General features: G+C 45.3%; 1 protein-coding gene across 1 annotated transcript in view; it reads left to right on the forward strand.

Annotated features, from left to right (window-relative positions):
- Window positions 1-15,702, forward strand: part of CHMP2A (charged multivesicular body protein 2A) — a 320,678-nt gene extending 304,976 nt beyond the window's left edge. The window contains exons 5-6 of the mRNA XM_069639042.1: window positions 7,966-8,027; window positions 13,402-15,702. Of these exons, the coding sequence (XP_069495143.1) occupies window positions 7,966-8,027; window positions 13,402-13,523 (184 nt within the window). The 3' untranslated portion in view covers window positions 13,524-15,702. The remainder of the gene's footprint in view (window positions 1-7,965; window positions 8,028-13,401) is intronic.
- The last annotated feature ends 1,041 nt before the right edge of the window (window positions 15,703-16,743 follow it).

A 16,743-nucleotide genomic window follows, 5' to 3' on the forward strand; every position in this document is an offset into this window, starting at 1 on the left:
CAAAGAAAAGGGTTATTAGAATAAACAAGAGATCACACAAATATTCTGAAGTGGGTAAGTACTTTTGAAACCTCCAATGCAAAGTAAGTTAACCCTTTCCTGGGAAGAAGAGTCATTCAGGGAGCCAGGCCAGTCCATGTCAATTTGGCAAAAGTCTAGGTGAGCTGAAGCACTTCTTGCAGGTAAGTAAAAGTCTTGCATAATGTTTTAGAAGTCTTTGTAGAAGAGTAGACTAAAAGTAGGGCTGTTGGGGAGAATTCTCTGTTTAGGCTGAATTTTCCTAACCTAGTGAGTCCCCCAGCAGCTTTGCTGGATTTTTGGAGTTTATTTTTTTCTCCTGCCAAGAGTGAGACTCTTTTACCCTCACTCTTGGACATGATTTGAGTGTGTTCCTTTGACTCTAGATGTGTTTAATGGGCTATGGGGTCTTTTACTCCATAGGGCTGCATGTGTTTTTGTGATGTGTGTTACACAGCACACTCAGTGCAGTACCACAGGGGTGTCACAGTGACCCCCCAGTATAGACTCCATACCCTGGGACTGACTACTGTCTCCCAGGGCATGTAAAGTCACCATTGACTTTACTAGTCTTGCATTCTGAACAGAACCAGTACAAACCATCATATTGTGGACGTACTGGCTGGGGCAATTCGATTGCCCCGGGGTCTGTTAGTCAAGGGGGCACGTCTCCGTCCCCCCTGATCGAGTTTTGGCTGGTGGCAGTGGATACTACTTTTTATATTCAACCGCAAATATTTCTCTATGGGATTTTTCCATTGTTCGAGGCTACTATCTTTATTTATTTAATTACGATAGCCTCGAACATACCGACGCTTTATTTAATTATTATTAATTCTCCGGTTGGTATTTTTTGCCAAAACTCTGTTCTAAAATGGCGTTAGTGTTCTCTTCTGTGACTCCAACCCAAGTCGAGCCCTTTGTTCCACTTTTTGGTGGGCTTCTCGACAGAAGCCTTCCAAAGTGGTGCCACTCTGTCTGGGGTACTTAGGAGGGGTGGAGGGGGATTTAGGCACTCTGGACTGAGTTGCCTAGGCAACTCAAGTCGAACTCCGTCCTGATTGGCCCAAGTGGTGAGCCGGCCGGCTCACCACTTAGCATGTTTGAGTGACAGCTAGGCTGAGTGAATGGGGGTTTTCTGCATAAAAGCAGGGCTTTGGGGACTGGAACTTCAGAAGTCGCCACAGGACCTAAGAATCCGACGAGGGAGAAGCTGAGCCGACCTGCCACAACGACACCACCGGTGGAGCCCTGCTGGACCGTCTCACCACTTTTCCCAACGACAGAGGAGATCTCCCGCCGGAGAGTCTTCTTCCTTTGACTGGTGGGGATAACCAGTTTCACCATCTTTTCGCCTTCCCGATGCATCTCGTGGCCGCCTTGCCTGTGCCAAGCACCCCGGCAACCGGAATACCACGTTTTACCACGACCGCGAAATAAAGGGTAATACCTTTAACCGAAAACTCTGCGGCTGGTTTCTTCCCTGGCAGTGCAACGACCTTCATCTTTCCTCCAAGTCGAGATCTTCTCTTCCCCTGGACGACGCCGAGACTTGCACCCGCTGCCAGGAACAACTGCCACCACTGGAGGATCCTTCCCACTTAAGGTACCGTGTTCCGCCTGGCTTCCCTTGCCACCGACTGTATGGGGTAGATTTAGCCCCCGGCTTTCAAACCTGGGTTAGCCTGGGACACCCCGGCTAAGCTTTTCTGAGCCTCTCTAAACTCTTTTCGAACTCTCAGCAAGACTTTCAAAGCCTAGTGTAACTGTGTGATCTTGGGTGCATTTGTGCTCTGCTCTCTCTAAGAGTGGGCCCAGCCTATGGACTTTGGCTCACAAGTGACTTTTGCTCTTCTGCCTTGCTAAAAGTGTTCCTAAATCTTAGAGTGGTGTATTTTTCCATATTCTGTCTTTTTCCCTCCCTTCTTCATGAACTTATTGGAGTGCCATCTATAGTTAAGCGCTCACCTCTGTCTGGAAATAAGTGGTGTTAACTAAGACTTATCTGATAAGGAATAAGGGTTGTATATATTATAATAGTAACTGTGTTTTAGAGTGTTTTACAATAAGAGTGCTGGAGTGTTTCAAATAGTGTGTTTTTAAATAAATAATGATATACTTTGATACCAAAGCTCTGGTCAGTGTTTGCTTGTGTTATTGTATCTGAGTGCCTATTGTGTATACTTTGCATACTGCCTAACTTCTTGAGGGAAGTCTGACTGCTCAGCCACAGCTACCAGGTAAATCTGGGTGGTACAGACTGCTACCAAGTGGGTTTACTGCTAACACCTGTAGTCCTAAATCTTTTGCAGTGTTCCCAAAGGGAACTGCACAGGTTTCTGCCTAACAAGGGCCACAAGCTGTTTAGGCTGGTGAGGTAAAGAAGCTGTAAGCAACTCTTCAGAAGCAACCAAGACAAGTCTCAACTGAGAACAAGTAAGGCTAAACAACACGAGTTAAGTTCTCTTAGACTGTACAGTACATTTGGTTAGAAGAAATGGTTCCAGCTGGCTTCTGTTCCCGTGAAGCTCTGCAGATCCTGTTGTTCCTCAGTCGTGAGGACAAGAGGGGGAGGACTTCTGGGAACTCCTGCACTGCAATGGGACTATCGGCAACAGCAAAGGGCAAACTTCAATTCAGTGGCACTTCGCGGTTTCAGCTCCTCGCGTCTCAGCAAATGGCACCACCACTGTTCTCTGCTACCACTTTGAACTTTCCTTGCTTCTGGGGTCCAGCACTCTTTTGAGGTGGCTCATGCTCGGTCAGTCCTGCTTCCTGGGTGTCCGGGGGATCTTCCAGCAGCTCGGGTCTGACTTAAAAGTGATGCACTCCAGTCTGGTATTCTTCTCCCTGGCACTTCGGTTCCTGCAGCAGCAAGGAAGTACAGCCAGCTCCTAAAGGATATCCAGACAAGTATACTTTGGAGTTCATTGATCCCACCAACTCAAGGGGAGAAGTCGTCCTTGCAGGGCTTCTCTAGTCGAGGCGGATTTGGAGCTTCAGCACAGCAGCAGGGCTTCACCGGGCAAATCAACGGTCCAGGAGTTGCAGCAGGCGTCTCTTCCAAGTTCTTCTTCGCATTCCTTCATCCAGTGGTCGACTCTGCCTTCCAAGCAAAAAAGACTTGCCTTTTATGCAGGTTTCTCCCACTAGCTGTCACTCACACAGCAGGGTGGCTGTCCTCGCCGGACAGCCAGCCAGCCAGCCAATCACCTATGGGTGCATTCCTGTAACCAAGGGGATTAAGCACAGGGAGTTTCGGGCACCTCGCTCACTTCCTGGTCCTGCCAGACACTCTGGAGCCAGAGGCGGGCTTCACTCGTGAATCCCGCCAAAGACAAAACGAACAAAGGACCAAACCTGGTTTGGCACGCAGAGTAAATATCAAGAAGGACCTTTCCAGCAAGAAATGGCAAAAAAAGAAGACTGGGGCCATTTTGACAAAAATGGCACCCAAGAGTGCTTTACTGCAGCTGCGAATGCAGCCCGCGGTTAAAACACACCATGGTAGTTAAAAGTAAACCACTGCCACCAGCCATTAATTCTAGAAAGGGTAACATAAAAATGTTACATGAGAAACTAGACAATGGGGATACGAAGTAACCCCTCCAGCACCCTATTGTAGGATATTTCAAAAAAGGTAGCAGGCGCTCCTCTCCAGAAAGAACATGGCATGATAACCTGTTCTGAGATGAGAGTTTGCAGCACACGCTTTTTGCTCACTGTACCTTTCACAGATGGGAAATATCTATTTGCATATCAGTCTTTGTCCCGCCCACATGTGAGCAGGGAGTCCACGTCTTGTTGCCCCCAGGTAACTCCGGGTGACCAACCCCAAGTTCCTTGCTATTGTAGGATAGTGTGTGCTGGGTCTAGAAAGTTACAAATGTAAGTAAAGTCAATTTCACTTCACTGCTCTTGGAAACAGTAGTTTATCCAAGAGAAGCTATTTAAACCTTTTGGAAATCTGAAAGTCTTCCCTGTGTCACTGCACTGAAGGTGCTGTGTGCCACAATGTAAAAAGATGATGCCTATTAAGTTTGTCAGACTCCACAACCAAAAGAAACAGAGTTCAAATCACAGAAAAATACATGAGAGAGTGTGAAAAAGGTCTTACTCTCTCCAGGTTTAAAAAGTCCTAGAGTCCAGCAAAAGAGCTGGGGGTCTCTAAGGTACAGAGGAATTAGCACATTTCTGAGAATTCTCCCTAACGGGCGACATGAGCGTTTTAACAAACAAAAGTCAGTCATTCAATTCCCCGTCCTGCAGGGTTGGCAATAAGAAGGCAGGGTTCAGAACCGGACAACAGCTTAAAGTAACATTTGCAGCAGAAATTAGCAATATTTCACATTAAGTACTCCTAGAATTAGACACGTGATGTGTCTTTCCGTTAAGCAGTAAGGCTAACACGAGTGAGGTACCAAGATAGTGACAGGGTGACATTGTACCAGTGAATTGCTATGTTCTACCAGCAGTGCTGCTGCAGCAACGGCACGCGAACATGCGGGGAGTCGAGCAGCCACTCGATCAAATGCGACACTGTAGTATGACATGCGTCAATATTGATCACCATGACATTCGTTGATCAAACGCATCCCGCTCATCACAAAACAAACGTTTTGTTATAATCTAGCAGACCCAGGGCTCTTGCAAGTGCTTGCTTTACGGTGACAAAGGTGTCTTCAGCATCCTGCGACCATTGCAGGGGCTCGGGGGTCGAATCGTGCACGAGGGTCTGAAGGGGCTTAACTATGGTGACATACCCTGGGACCCACTGTCTGCAGTAACTGACCATCCCGAGGTACCTTTATCTGTTTTCTGGTCTGGGGATTGTGGACCTTCTGAATCACCTTCATATGATCCTGGGACAGGTGTCTTTTCCTGACTGAAATCTCATGACCCAAGTATTGCACACGGGGTAAGTACAGTTGTAACTGGTCTTTGGATGCCCTGTGACCCTTCTCTGCAAGAGCTGTCAACAGTGCGAGGGTGTCTTGCTCACCAGGCTTCCAAGCAGGGAAAGGCCAGTAGGAGATCCTCTACGCACTGGACCAGGACGGGACCCTCCAGTGAACTCTAGTGATTCGAGATCCCTCTTCAGAATTTGGGAGAACAAGGTGGGGCTTTGTACAAACCGGAAGACATGTGAATTTGTACTGGGTGGAGTTATAGGTAAAGGCTGGCACTAAGTATGTTACCACTGCATTACCACAGTTTTTGGCCACACCGCCAACTCCATAATGAACCCCTCAGTCTTCAGTGTCTTAACTTGCTCCTGGAGCTTCTCCTGGATATCTTTCAGGGCTCAAGTTTTTGACACTGACCGTCTTTTAGTAGCGTCAGAGAACCAGTCTAGATAACTATCCCACGGCTGCTGGTGTACCTGTGCACCTTTCTTCTCTAGGGCCTTCTGGTATCTAGGTCAAATGTGCCTTCCTGAGGGAAGTGTCTAGGTGAATCCTGAGTTTATACACATTTCTAGAAAACGTGCAGGCTTTGGGCGAGTACCGTGTATACATAAAGAGAGCTGGACTTCCTTCAGGAGGAAGTGGCACCTCTCTAGACTGACCTGAACCGATTCTTGCAAGGTTTTGACAAGCTAAGACTTATTACAAAGCCGGGTCCATACCTCACTCAGGCTGGCGAGATTGGTCAGGCTCATAGCTGAATGCTTTGTATCGTCTTTTCAGAGCTTTGAGTGGAGTCACACGAGCTCTGTTCCTCCCCTGTTACAGAAATGTCAGTAACACTTGTACGTGTTGGCCAAATCCATATCCAGATGACTGTGTCATATCAAAGCCTACATACCCTGTTACGCTACCCAGAGTACAGAGCAGTTCAACTTTCCATAGATGGGGTTGGGGAAACTGTTGCAGCCAAGACACGTATACAGAGAAAACACTTTTACAGCTCCCATTCTAGGATAGGTGACGGTGTGAAAACAAAAGCTGGGGTTGCAACTGAGTTGCACCTACAGGGTTTCAGGTATGAGGGAGGGACTGGTCAGGACAGGGCTCTCATCCAATATTTTCATCGAATTCGCACAAGATGCACCTATTCCAAGCTCCTAGTCTATACTACTCTGACTGGTACAGTGGCCTTATGTCATCTTAAGTCAGTAGGGTGATTGGGTCCGCAGCTTCACATTCACTATTATTGTGGTTGTCAACCGCTTTTTCCTCTTTCCAATAAGATCAATACATTTTTAGGCAGGGTACTTCCCTCCCACCCCCCGCCCCTCCTATCACCTAAGATAGCCTGTCATTTTCCATATTTTCCTTACCAAAGACAAACATTACCCCAACCCGTTCACAACAACAATAAACAAAACATGACAAATGGCATGAGATCGTCAAGCAGCAATGTTTCAGATGAATGTTCAGTCTCAGCATTCAAGTCATAGGCAGAGACAACATTCTCACTCTTGAAAAGTACAATCTGTGTCGAAGACATTTTGAGGTGCATTACAATTCCTGCTGTGCAAGCTCCTTCTATGATTGCCACACGGTTCGAGGTATAGTGCCATGCTTACGGGCCTCATTACGAGTTTGGAGGTAGCCATGGTGCTATTAGCGCCATGGCTGCCTCCAAACTCGGTCCGGTTCCTTGAATGAGGAATTACCGGGTCATTCCAACCTTGGAGGACCTTGTAATTACTCATTCAAAATACCCATCCCCATTCCCATTGGAGCCCCCACAAGGCTCAATGGGAATGGGGAGGGAGCTAATAACTGGCCCGTTATTAGCTCCCTGGTCCTTTAGCGGCTCACGCTAAGAGCGGCTGGTAAAACCAGCCGCTCTTAGCGGGGCCCCGCTAAGGGAACTCGGAATGCGGCGGTAAGGGGTTAACGGTACCGGCATCCTTACCGGTGCCGTTAACCCCTTACCTCCGCACTCGGAAGGAGGCCCTACTTCCATCTGCTAAGCCCTTCTCTAGAAAGGCGTCTCTCTAAAACAGACTTATATATGCCAAAAGGGAAACTCATCAGAACTATGGTAACGAGTACTGTTGGGTAATAGATGGAAAAGCCTTAGTGGTTGAGGCCTGCGTGTTAGAACCTAGGGCAAGCACTGTAATGGCAGTAAGGCACTGTTAAACATGGCAGTTAGCATACTCATTATAGCTATACAGGCAGCAGAGTATCTGAGGAGTTGATCAAAATTTAAATTCAGTTTTCCCCCCACATGACGAGCAAGCTTCCAAGTTGTCAGTTGCTTGCTGGATCGTTTGTTGGATACTGAAATATTACTTTGTTCAGGAATTCCCCTGGAATTCATGTACATGCAGTTGGAGCCAAAGTAGCACCTGTGGCCTTTCAATTGTATGTTTATCTGAAGGTGATCGTCAAGATGCCGCGTGAACCATACTTTTTGTAAGGGTTATTCCTGGGATAGCAGCTCTAAGGCAGATGCCTCATTTATCCAAGTGTCATTTAAGCTTCCTTTGGGTAAGCTGGGAATATCATGATGTCACCTCCCTCTCTGTGTGCTTGCTTTGTAATCTCTGAAGAGCATGGTGGAAAGGGGATGAGACATAGTTAATACAATATATTTGGCATAGTTCCTCATGCACTAATAATCCATAGTTCTCTTTCCTCCACATTTTCTTCTCAGTATCCACCTATACATAACATTGGTCCATAATGTGGATATCCCACAATATGTTTGAAAGGAGACTAAGAGTGCCATAGTCACGATAGCAAGTAAATTGTACCTTCTCATTTGACCATGATTGTGTTCCTAAATTGTTACTTGTAGCATGGCAAATATTTCAGAACTAGAAAGCAAATTCTTGTTTCATGAGAAAATAAGAGTTGTGCGATAAAACCAAATGCTTTTTCCCCAGCTAAAACTTTCCTGATTGTTGTGTTTAATGCTATCATAAAACCATCACTTCCAATCCTTTGCAAACAAGGTCTCACTCCTCCTCCTTCTTCTTTCTTGCAGTGATGCAGTTGTGTCTCAGGTTTTGGACGAACTGGGTCTCAATCTCTCAGATGAGCTCTCTCGTAAGTATGGTGCCCTAATAAACAATTGGTACATCGATACAGGCCAAATGATGTTCATCCTGCTGTCTTAATTCAAGTAGACATGGTAATTGTGTCTAGTGTAGAGCATCTGAAACGTGGCTTTATCGGTCTGTCTTGTCAGGTTGTCATTTGTGGCCCTTCTGCCTCTACAAAGCATTTATGTTCATATTGTACTTTAATATTGCTGTGAAGGACCTTAGATGGGGCTGATTCAATGTTCAACTAATGTGATAATTGACCGTTGTCGGTTCTCTTAACTTCTCTTTTGAGGAAAGATCAGTTTCTGCAACACTGAGTGCTGTCTGCCTAACCCTAGCTGAGATGTGGCTCACCACTTGGTATGTTATGGTATAGTATACTATGGTATGGTAATGTTTATTTATAAAGCGCCTACACACAGGCAAGTGTTTCAAAGCACTCACGGGTCGGGGGGGTAGGGAAAAAAAAGTCGCTCAGAGCCCTTGAATTTCTGAAGTGATAACAGAGATTAAGTGAATATCGTACATTTAACAGTTTAGATAGAGCAAATGGGCCTGACCGCGATTCTGTGGTTTATTTCAAGTGCACATTAAGGGGAGAGACAAGGAAGAACAGACAGAAAGATCGTCAGGCAGAGCTGTCTGCAGATCGTGCAAGTGCAGACAGGACAGGGAGGTTCAGGGGGACCAATTGCACCCATCGCTAGAGACTGGGGAAGTGCTGAGAGAAAAGCTCTCAAGGATTTATTGCAAGTGCAGTGAGTGGGTGGAGTACAGGGCCTTGAGGCAAGTGCAGAAAGGACTGGACGGGTGCCTGGGACCTGTTAGACTCTGAGGTACACCAGACGGCCAGTCACTGAGCTGTGTGGAAGGGAGGAAGAGCATAGAGCTAGGTTAGCTAGATAGGGTGAGAGTGAGAGAAGAAAGAGAAGATGAAGATCTTGTGGAGTTTCCGGAACTTAAGAATATGAGGCTCAAGACTGAGGGTGGTAGGGAGGCTTTTCCAGAGGGAGGCGCCTGCTGAGGAAGGGGATCTCCCTCCAAATCTCTACTTGGAGAACCTGCTCACTCGCAGAAGGTTGGAGGTAGATGAGCGGAGGGCTCGGGAGAGAAAGTATTTAGCAAGGCATTGCTGAGGAGCAAGGCTAGGAATTTAACATCTCAGGCCTGACTAATTGGAGCAAATCATTGTAAGTTCTCACTGATCCCGCTAATTGAATTTTATCGTATTAAAGTTGCTCCTATACTGACGTACGGAGCAGAGACTTCTTTTTCACTGTCAGCTGCAGACTGGCCTAGACTGGAGGGTATATTTTAGGTGATAAGGGAGGAGTTGGGTCTGACATCCCTCTACTCGATGACAGTGTGGAAAAATGTGAGCTTTTACAGCAAATGCCTGATGGGGGGGGGGGGGGCAATGAGGGAGGATTTCAGTGTTACAAATTGATTTGGAGCTGAGCCTTTACTGGTCGAATGAAAGAGGATCTGTGCTGCTATCCTGCAGTCTATTAGTACATGTGAAGAGATCCTACAGTCAACTCCCACTGTAGTGAAATGCAGATGATTGGATTGAGACGATGGAGATCTGCAGAAAATTCAGCCTGTACGGGAAACATTTTCTGGTTCCAAAGAAGAGGGACAAGCTGCTAATGTATTTGACTAGGTTTCCTAGCAGTCATATACGACATCAGTTCATGAAACTTCGTTTTAACCTTGTGCCAACAGGAGAAGTTCTGGAAGTACGAAAACTTAAATGCTTGCAGAACTATGCATGCAGGTTTTGTAAGGTTGAGAGGGAGTCACTGTTCCATTTAATATTATTATGTCCAGAGTTGCAAGACATGAGAAGGAAGTGGCTGGGCAAATTCTTTTTTGCTTTTCTGACAATTACAGCGGAGGAACTGTGGAGCATTCTGCTACAAGGTGCATGAGTCTCGGTAACTCAGGCACTCCTAGTTTATGTAAAAGGGTTTTTTTTTTAATGCATCGAGGAACTGGAAAAGGTAAACATCATGCTTAAAAGTATACATAAGAACTGGAAGAGGCTTTACCTAATATGATGAAGACCACTCGGTTTATACCCCTGTTAAGGTGTAGTGTGTTCATTTTAATTTGTCATGTTTGTATTTTTATTATGTTGTTTTCAAGTCTGATGCTTATATTCTAAGACATTTTTCTGTGGATTGTCTATACATTTCTTACTCATTTTGTATGAAGCTAAAAGGTTTAATTTGTAAATCAAATGCTAATAAAAAAAAAAAGAAGGCAACGTTGAAGGCGAGTAGGTCCCATGCCCCAGAAAGCCTTGTGGACAATGCAGAGGGTCTTGAATTTGATCCTTGCAGCCATGGTGAGCCAGTGGAGGGATTTCATTGCCGGAGAGATGCAGTCCCTGGGCTTAAGGCCAAGGATAAGTCTTGCAGTTCTGTTCTGGATGAGATGCAGAGGGCGCAGGGAGGTTGAGGAAGAGGCTGTTGCAGTAGTCCAGCCTAGAGAGAACCAGGGCTCTGGAGACAGTGAGCCGCTGGGGGGAAAGTGAGAAAAGGTAAAGTGACTCTGAGGAGGTATAGTTGATAGACTTTTTTGAGATGTCAGAAATGTGAGAGGAGAAGGAGAGCGTGGAGTCGAAGATGACACCAAGGTTTTGGCCTCACAGGTTGGGTTTGGGTAGGGGTCAAGTAAGGCCGGCCAGAGTTAGAGGGGGAAAAGCAGATGGACGGTAAAGTATGAGGGGGTGGGGGGATGGAGAAGGAGGAGGAGGAGGAGCCATTTGCTTAACACTGGAAATTAGAGGTGAAAGTGGCAATCACATGTGCCAGAGAGGCCATGTAAGCATTGAAAAACCGGGGGGTAGGTTGGAACCCTGGGGGACGCCGCAGGTAGAGAGGGGGATCGTCGAGAGAAAGGTACCAAGTTCGACCTGGGATGGGCGGTTGGAGAGAAAAGAGGTTAACCAAGCCAGACCCTGACCTGTGATTCCCAGGGTGTCACGGAGCCGTGGGATCAGGATGCTGTGGTTAACCGTGTTAAAGGCGAAGGAGAGATTCAGGAGAATGAGGACAGAGGAAGTGTTGGTGTCGAGATTTGAGAGCAGGACTTGACGGGTGTTCAGAAGTGCAGTTTCCGTGCCTCTAGATACTCTAAAGCCAGAGTGATGGATGTGGAAACAGATATATTATATGTGGAGGTTTAGCTGTGAGATAGCAAGCTTCTCCAGGAGTTTGCCCAGGAAAGGAGTGATAGAGATCAGGCAGTAGTTTGACGGAATGGAGGGATCAGCAGAGGGGGGCACAAGGGAGTGCTTGAGAGCAGTTGGAAAAACTCCAGTGGAAAAGGAGAGGTTGCAGAGGTTAGCCAGGGCTGGTGCGAGGGATTCAATATTGTCCTTGATGGTTTTGGAAGGCCAAGGGTCCACTTGCTTGGATGAGGACTTCATGGACCGGACTTGTCTGGTGACCTCATCAGGTGTGACGGGAGAGTGGAAGTGGAGGTGAGGCCAAGAGAGGCGCAGTGGTGTGGGGTGAAGGGAGGAGAGGATATCTTGGGTTTTTGTGGTGAAGTGTGCTGCAAGGGCTGGGCAGAGTTCCTTTGTGGGAATGACAGAGGAGGAGTTCAGCCGTGTTGTTTAATGCCACAGAGATGCAGGCTTGAATACAGACTCTTTTCTTGGCATGGATCCAGAGTCGATATTGCCTTTGAAAGAGGTTGTAGGCCAGTTTGTCAGATGGTCCATCTGACAAATTCCACTTCTGCTCAGCTACCCTACACTTGTGTTTAAGGGCAGCCAGGTTGGAGTCGTACCAAGAGTTTCACTTTTTGGAAGGCTTCAGTTGGACCCTCATGACAGGGGCAAGGATCTTGAGAGTGTCGGAGATAGACAGATTGAGTATAGTGAGGGCTGTGTCGGGGAGAGTAATGGAGAGTGGGAGGTCAGTGGAGATGAGGGCATCCAACGTGTGACCTGCGATGTGAGTGGAGCCAGATGGTAGAATAGAGTGGGAGAGAGTCACATAGGTTGCGGAAAGCTCCTGATGAGTCAGGGGAGTCAAGATGGATGTTGAGTTTACCCAGCAGGAGGAGTTGGGAGTAGGAGAGTAGAAAGGAGGCTAGGTCGGCCCATTCAAAAAGGAAGAGAGTGAGCAGTCCAAGGAGAAGATAGATGGTGGCCATGAGGAGAGAGAAATTAGGAGAGACTGAGAGCCTACAGACTAGGCACTCAAAGGAGGAGTAGGCCCGAGTAGGGATAATAGACACATGTATCCATTCAGGGAAGATGAGTGCTACTCCACCACCTCATTTCTTTAACCTTGGCGCAGAGAGGATTTTGTAGCCTTCAGGGAGAAAGTGTCCAAGCTAGTGACAGAGCGGTCCTTGAACCATGTCTCAGTGACGGAGAGAACATCAAGATCCAGGAGTGCAAGGAGGTTGCAGATATCTGAGTGTTTTACAGCGGAGCGAGTGTTAAGGGTGGCCGTGTGGAGCAGCTTGCCATCCTTAAAGGTCTTCGGGGGGTGCATGGGACAGTGGTCCCCCACTGTGGGTGGCAAGAGGGATAGTAGTGGATGTAGGAGTAGTCCAGGTCAACAAGGGAGTCGGGACAGTAGGGCAAGGCCCAGGCGCCTATACGGAGGAAGGCGTAGTGGGGAAAGGGTCCTGTGTGGAGGGGGAAGGCACAGTGGGCAAGTGAGCCTGGCCAGAGGAGGAGGTAAAATGGGCGAGGGAGGAGCCTGTTTAAGAGAAGAAGGTTGGGTTGAGGACCCCGAACCATGATGGTTCCGTTAAAATAGACATTACTGATGACTCTGGAAATGGTAGGCCAAGGATGACCTCTGTGAGTGAGACTGCACCTTTTTATATGATGGGTAAAGCATATTCAAGGTTATGGCTATTAATGTGACTGGAGACTATATGCAAGTATGTCCGTCAGTCAGCATATGAGTTGAACTTGTGTGTGCCATCAATATGTCATCTGTTTATTAATAGTAGTAGGTGAAACTGTGTATGTTTGCCCTCTGCTTGCCTTTTTGTATTCATTACTATATAATTTGCAGCTAGCACTGCGTTTACCGGTCAAGGTGGGCCTTAGATTTCCATGATAAGGGCCGGCTGGTATCTTCCTCTTCATTACTATATCCGTTCTTCTGATTTATTTGTGTTCTTGGACATTGCCTGTTCTGCTTTTCCTGTGGATGGTTCCTAGTTACTATGATTTAGGGTTCAACTGTTCCTTTCTTTCTGTTGTGCTGAGTTTATATTCCTGTCATTTTTCTGGGTGATTTCAGAGTTGGGGAGTTAGTGTTGTTGCTATACAATTGATAAGACAATAAGATTGTTTTGGATCACCTCATCCCATTTCTTTATCTTCCTTATTTCAGATCTTCCTGCCACAGGTGGGTCACTGAATGTGGTTGCGCAAAAGAAAGCAGAGAGTGCAGCAGCACTGGCAGATGCTGATGCTGACTTGGAGGAGCGTTTGAACAACCTGCGACGGGATTAATAAACAATGGCTGACCTGGCATGGGCCATGACGTTCATGGTTCACGCATCTGATGAGAGTTGCGTTTCACTTTTTTTTCTTCATTTTAATGGCTGGGGAAATCAAGGCTGAGTGTATGCAAAGAATTGATCACAGGCCTTAATCAGCACTTTTCACAAGTTGACCCTGCAATGAAGCTGTCATGGGACCTCTCTAAGTGAGGACTCAACATAGTAGGGCAGGTTTAGTGCTTGTATTAGTATACAGGTGGCTTTCATTTAGGGTACGTTGGTCAGTGTCTCATCATGTCATCAAGGTTTATATGATCTTTGTGTTTTTCTTTTTTGTGTTTCGCCGTTCGCCACGCTTTCTTTACATAATATTTACCAAAACCCCCTCTAACATTCATCTAAGTTTCAACTGAAGTTGTCCTTCACAATGGTCGACTTTTACCTTTTGTAAGGTAGCTGCTAGTTAGTGGCTGAATTACTTCAATGTATCCTTTCTGGGGAGATTGTCACCATGCATGATTAGTCTCCTCACATTTTAACCTTTTGTGTTCTCTGGCATTCTGTAATCCAAGTTCCCCACTGAAATTATAAAGAGTCCTAAGATACAGGAGACTGGCACTTTAGACACACCAAAACTAGTGTTGGTATATTGTGCACCTTCTGAAACACTTGATATGGCCTGGCAATATTGTTCAATTTATTTGTGGTTGCTGTATTTGAAGAAGAAAGTGAGGTTATATAGACCAAGTGTTGTGAGGGGTAGCCATATTCCAGAAGATGAGGGATAGTGGAGAAGTAGCGCAAGGAAAGGTCTTGAAATACACTCTTCCTAAATTGCCTTTTTCTTTGTGTGATCTACATTCTTGCACTGTATGTACTTTCTTGAAAGGTGGTCTGTTTGCCTGCAGTGATGGGATGAACAATTAAATAATTTCATTTATTTTAATGACATGCATTAATTTAAAAACCTTTACGAGATGGATGGTGAAAACCCATGAAAATATGGTCTTCTGATTAACATTTAGCAGTGCCTACTGCTGCCCTTATTACTAAACTCATTGTTCCTGATTTTTATAGTCCTGTTCATGTCCTGCCTTTTTAAATCTGCCTGGCAGCAGTTTTCACAATGTTTTTTTTCTGACGAGTCATCAGAAGAATTATTGGGCTGGGTCTACCACTTACTCCCCAGCTATTCTCTGTAATCTGTTCAATCATTGCCACGTAAAACTCTTGTTGGTGGGAGTAGTATAAACACACTTTACTTCCTAGGTACAGAGAGCGCTGTGTTTGCAAGGGATGTAAGGAACATCGAACACCAGGCATTGCTATAGATGCAGCTACATAGGATGATGGCACGGAGAGAAAACTCAAGGGACGAGTTAAAGTGGGCAACCAGCCTACTAATGAGCATTCTGGCACTGATGTTAAGGAAAGAGGAATTGACACATATTTTGTAAAGGTAGGAAAGTAGAGGGCCGTTATAGAAGTGGTATTCCTAATCAAGGCTTTAGACCTGAAAATAGGTAAAGATAAAAAAGAACATATATTCCTGAGCCGTGTGGAATAAAAATGTAGGTAGCGAGAGGTAAATTTGGAGAAGCAAATGAGCCAGTTAATCTGGAGAACACTATGGATCGGCCTACTAAATACACTGGGAGAAGTGTATAAGTCATAGGAACTTAAATGAGCAGAAGAGTTTTTAAAGGGTCACATTTAATGCTTTTGTTTTCCCCTGATATGGCCAATCATAAACTGTACTTGTATACGGTAATTGCTTTGTAATTAACATTAAAAACCACAATGTGCTCTTTTAATTGGATCTGCAGGGATTGTCAGGTTTTGCTCCTCCACAATCCTTTGCTCTACCCTTTGCTCTAGGTGCTGGTATTTTAAGTTTGGCCGGGAAAGCATTCAACTTCCACCTCCAGTTTGATCACAGGACATATTTATGTTTAAGGAAACTAGGCATAGTTTAGCCAGGTGCAGTCACTATTTCTCAAAAGTGGGTGGATTTGCTTCTAGGGCCAGTTGTAGTTTAAAGACTGTCCTGGCACTCCCTTCTACATACACATTTAAATTGGAACAGTGTAATGTGAGGTATGGTGGAGAAGCAATGTTTGTATATCTTCTACAAATATATATATATCAATGCCTATGATTTATGTTTTAATAAACTATGTAGATTTGTACTAGTTACTGGTCTTTTCTGCTATTAATACTTTCTGGTATACGGTGTACCACTATCGACAGTGCTGTACAGCAACGGCTTTTGGATGGATTTTTAAAGTTGCCAAGTACATGATTCTACAAAGTTCAATCATTAGGTAATGATAAATACACGAAGCATGTTTGCTTTCATAGTGTAAGATATTTAGACAACAGTTGGCACAAGTGTTAACTTGCTGAATTGTCTAGACACTGTACAGCATAGGGGTGTCCTAATAGATTTGTTTAAGAGCACATTGGTGTGCATTCATTTTTCATTTATTCAATGTCTCCCAATTACCAGCATTATTAGCAACAATAAAATCCATTCACAGCTTATGTATTTTTCAATTTATATATATGGAAGTATAGAGTGCTGGTCTATCAATCCTTAACCTCTTACGCCCTTTTGTTCTTTTGTAGTTAATGAAAGGGAATTTTTACTTTTTTCTTTAAGCTCAAAACCTATATAAGCAGTACTTTGACACAATATGGAACATTTAACATCTTGTGCTCTTACAGGTACTCTTATTCCAAATTTCATATATGGTGGCATATATTCAATTCTAGGTCTAACGGTACATAAGACGTGAATCAATATACATAGGTTCAATGCACATACAGACACATTGATTCATTTTGCGTCTCCAGCCATAGTTTCTCTATTGTGTATGTCTGCAGAATCGTCAAGTGCCTTAGGTTACAAATTAAGTGTGTTGTGGTTACGCCCGCTCAACAAGGAGTATCCGAGGCAACAATGTGCCACAAGGCTTCGAAGTACATGCTAAACCAAATATCAAAAATATATTGACATCTTATTATGGAGACTCCGTCTGTGTGAGACCGTGAAGGTGTACCATTATGAGTTGGAATACTAGGGGTTTCGGACATGTCAGTGAAGCAGAATCGGCCCTGCTACTTGCAAAGTCAGACATTTTCATGTTACAAGAAACCTGGCTGGAGACCACCTTAATTTTTGGGGGTTATCAAGTAATGGCCAAAAGAGGTCCCCGAGGTTGGCCATA

Source organism: Ambystoma mexicanum, chromosome 1q, assembly GCF_040938575.1.
Source record: "Ambystoma mexicanum isolate Mex_15411 chromosome 1q, UKY_AmexF1_1, whole genome shotgun sequence".
Lineage (NCBI taxonomy): Eukaryota > Metazoa > Chordata > Amphibia > Caudata > Ambystomatidae > Ambystoma > Ambystoma mexicanum.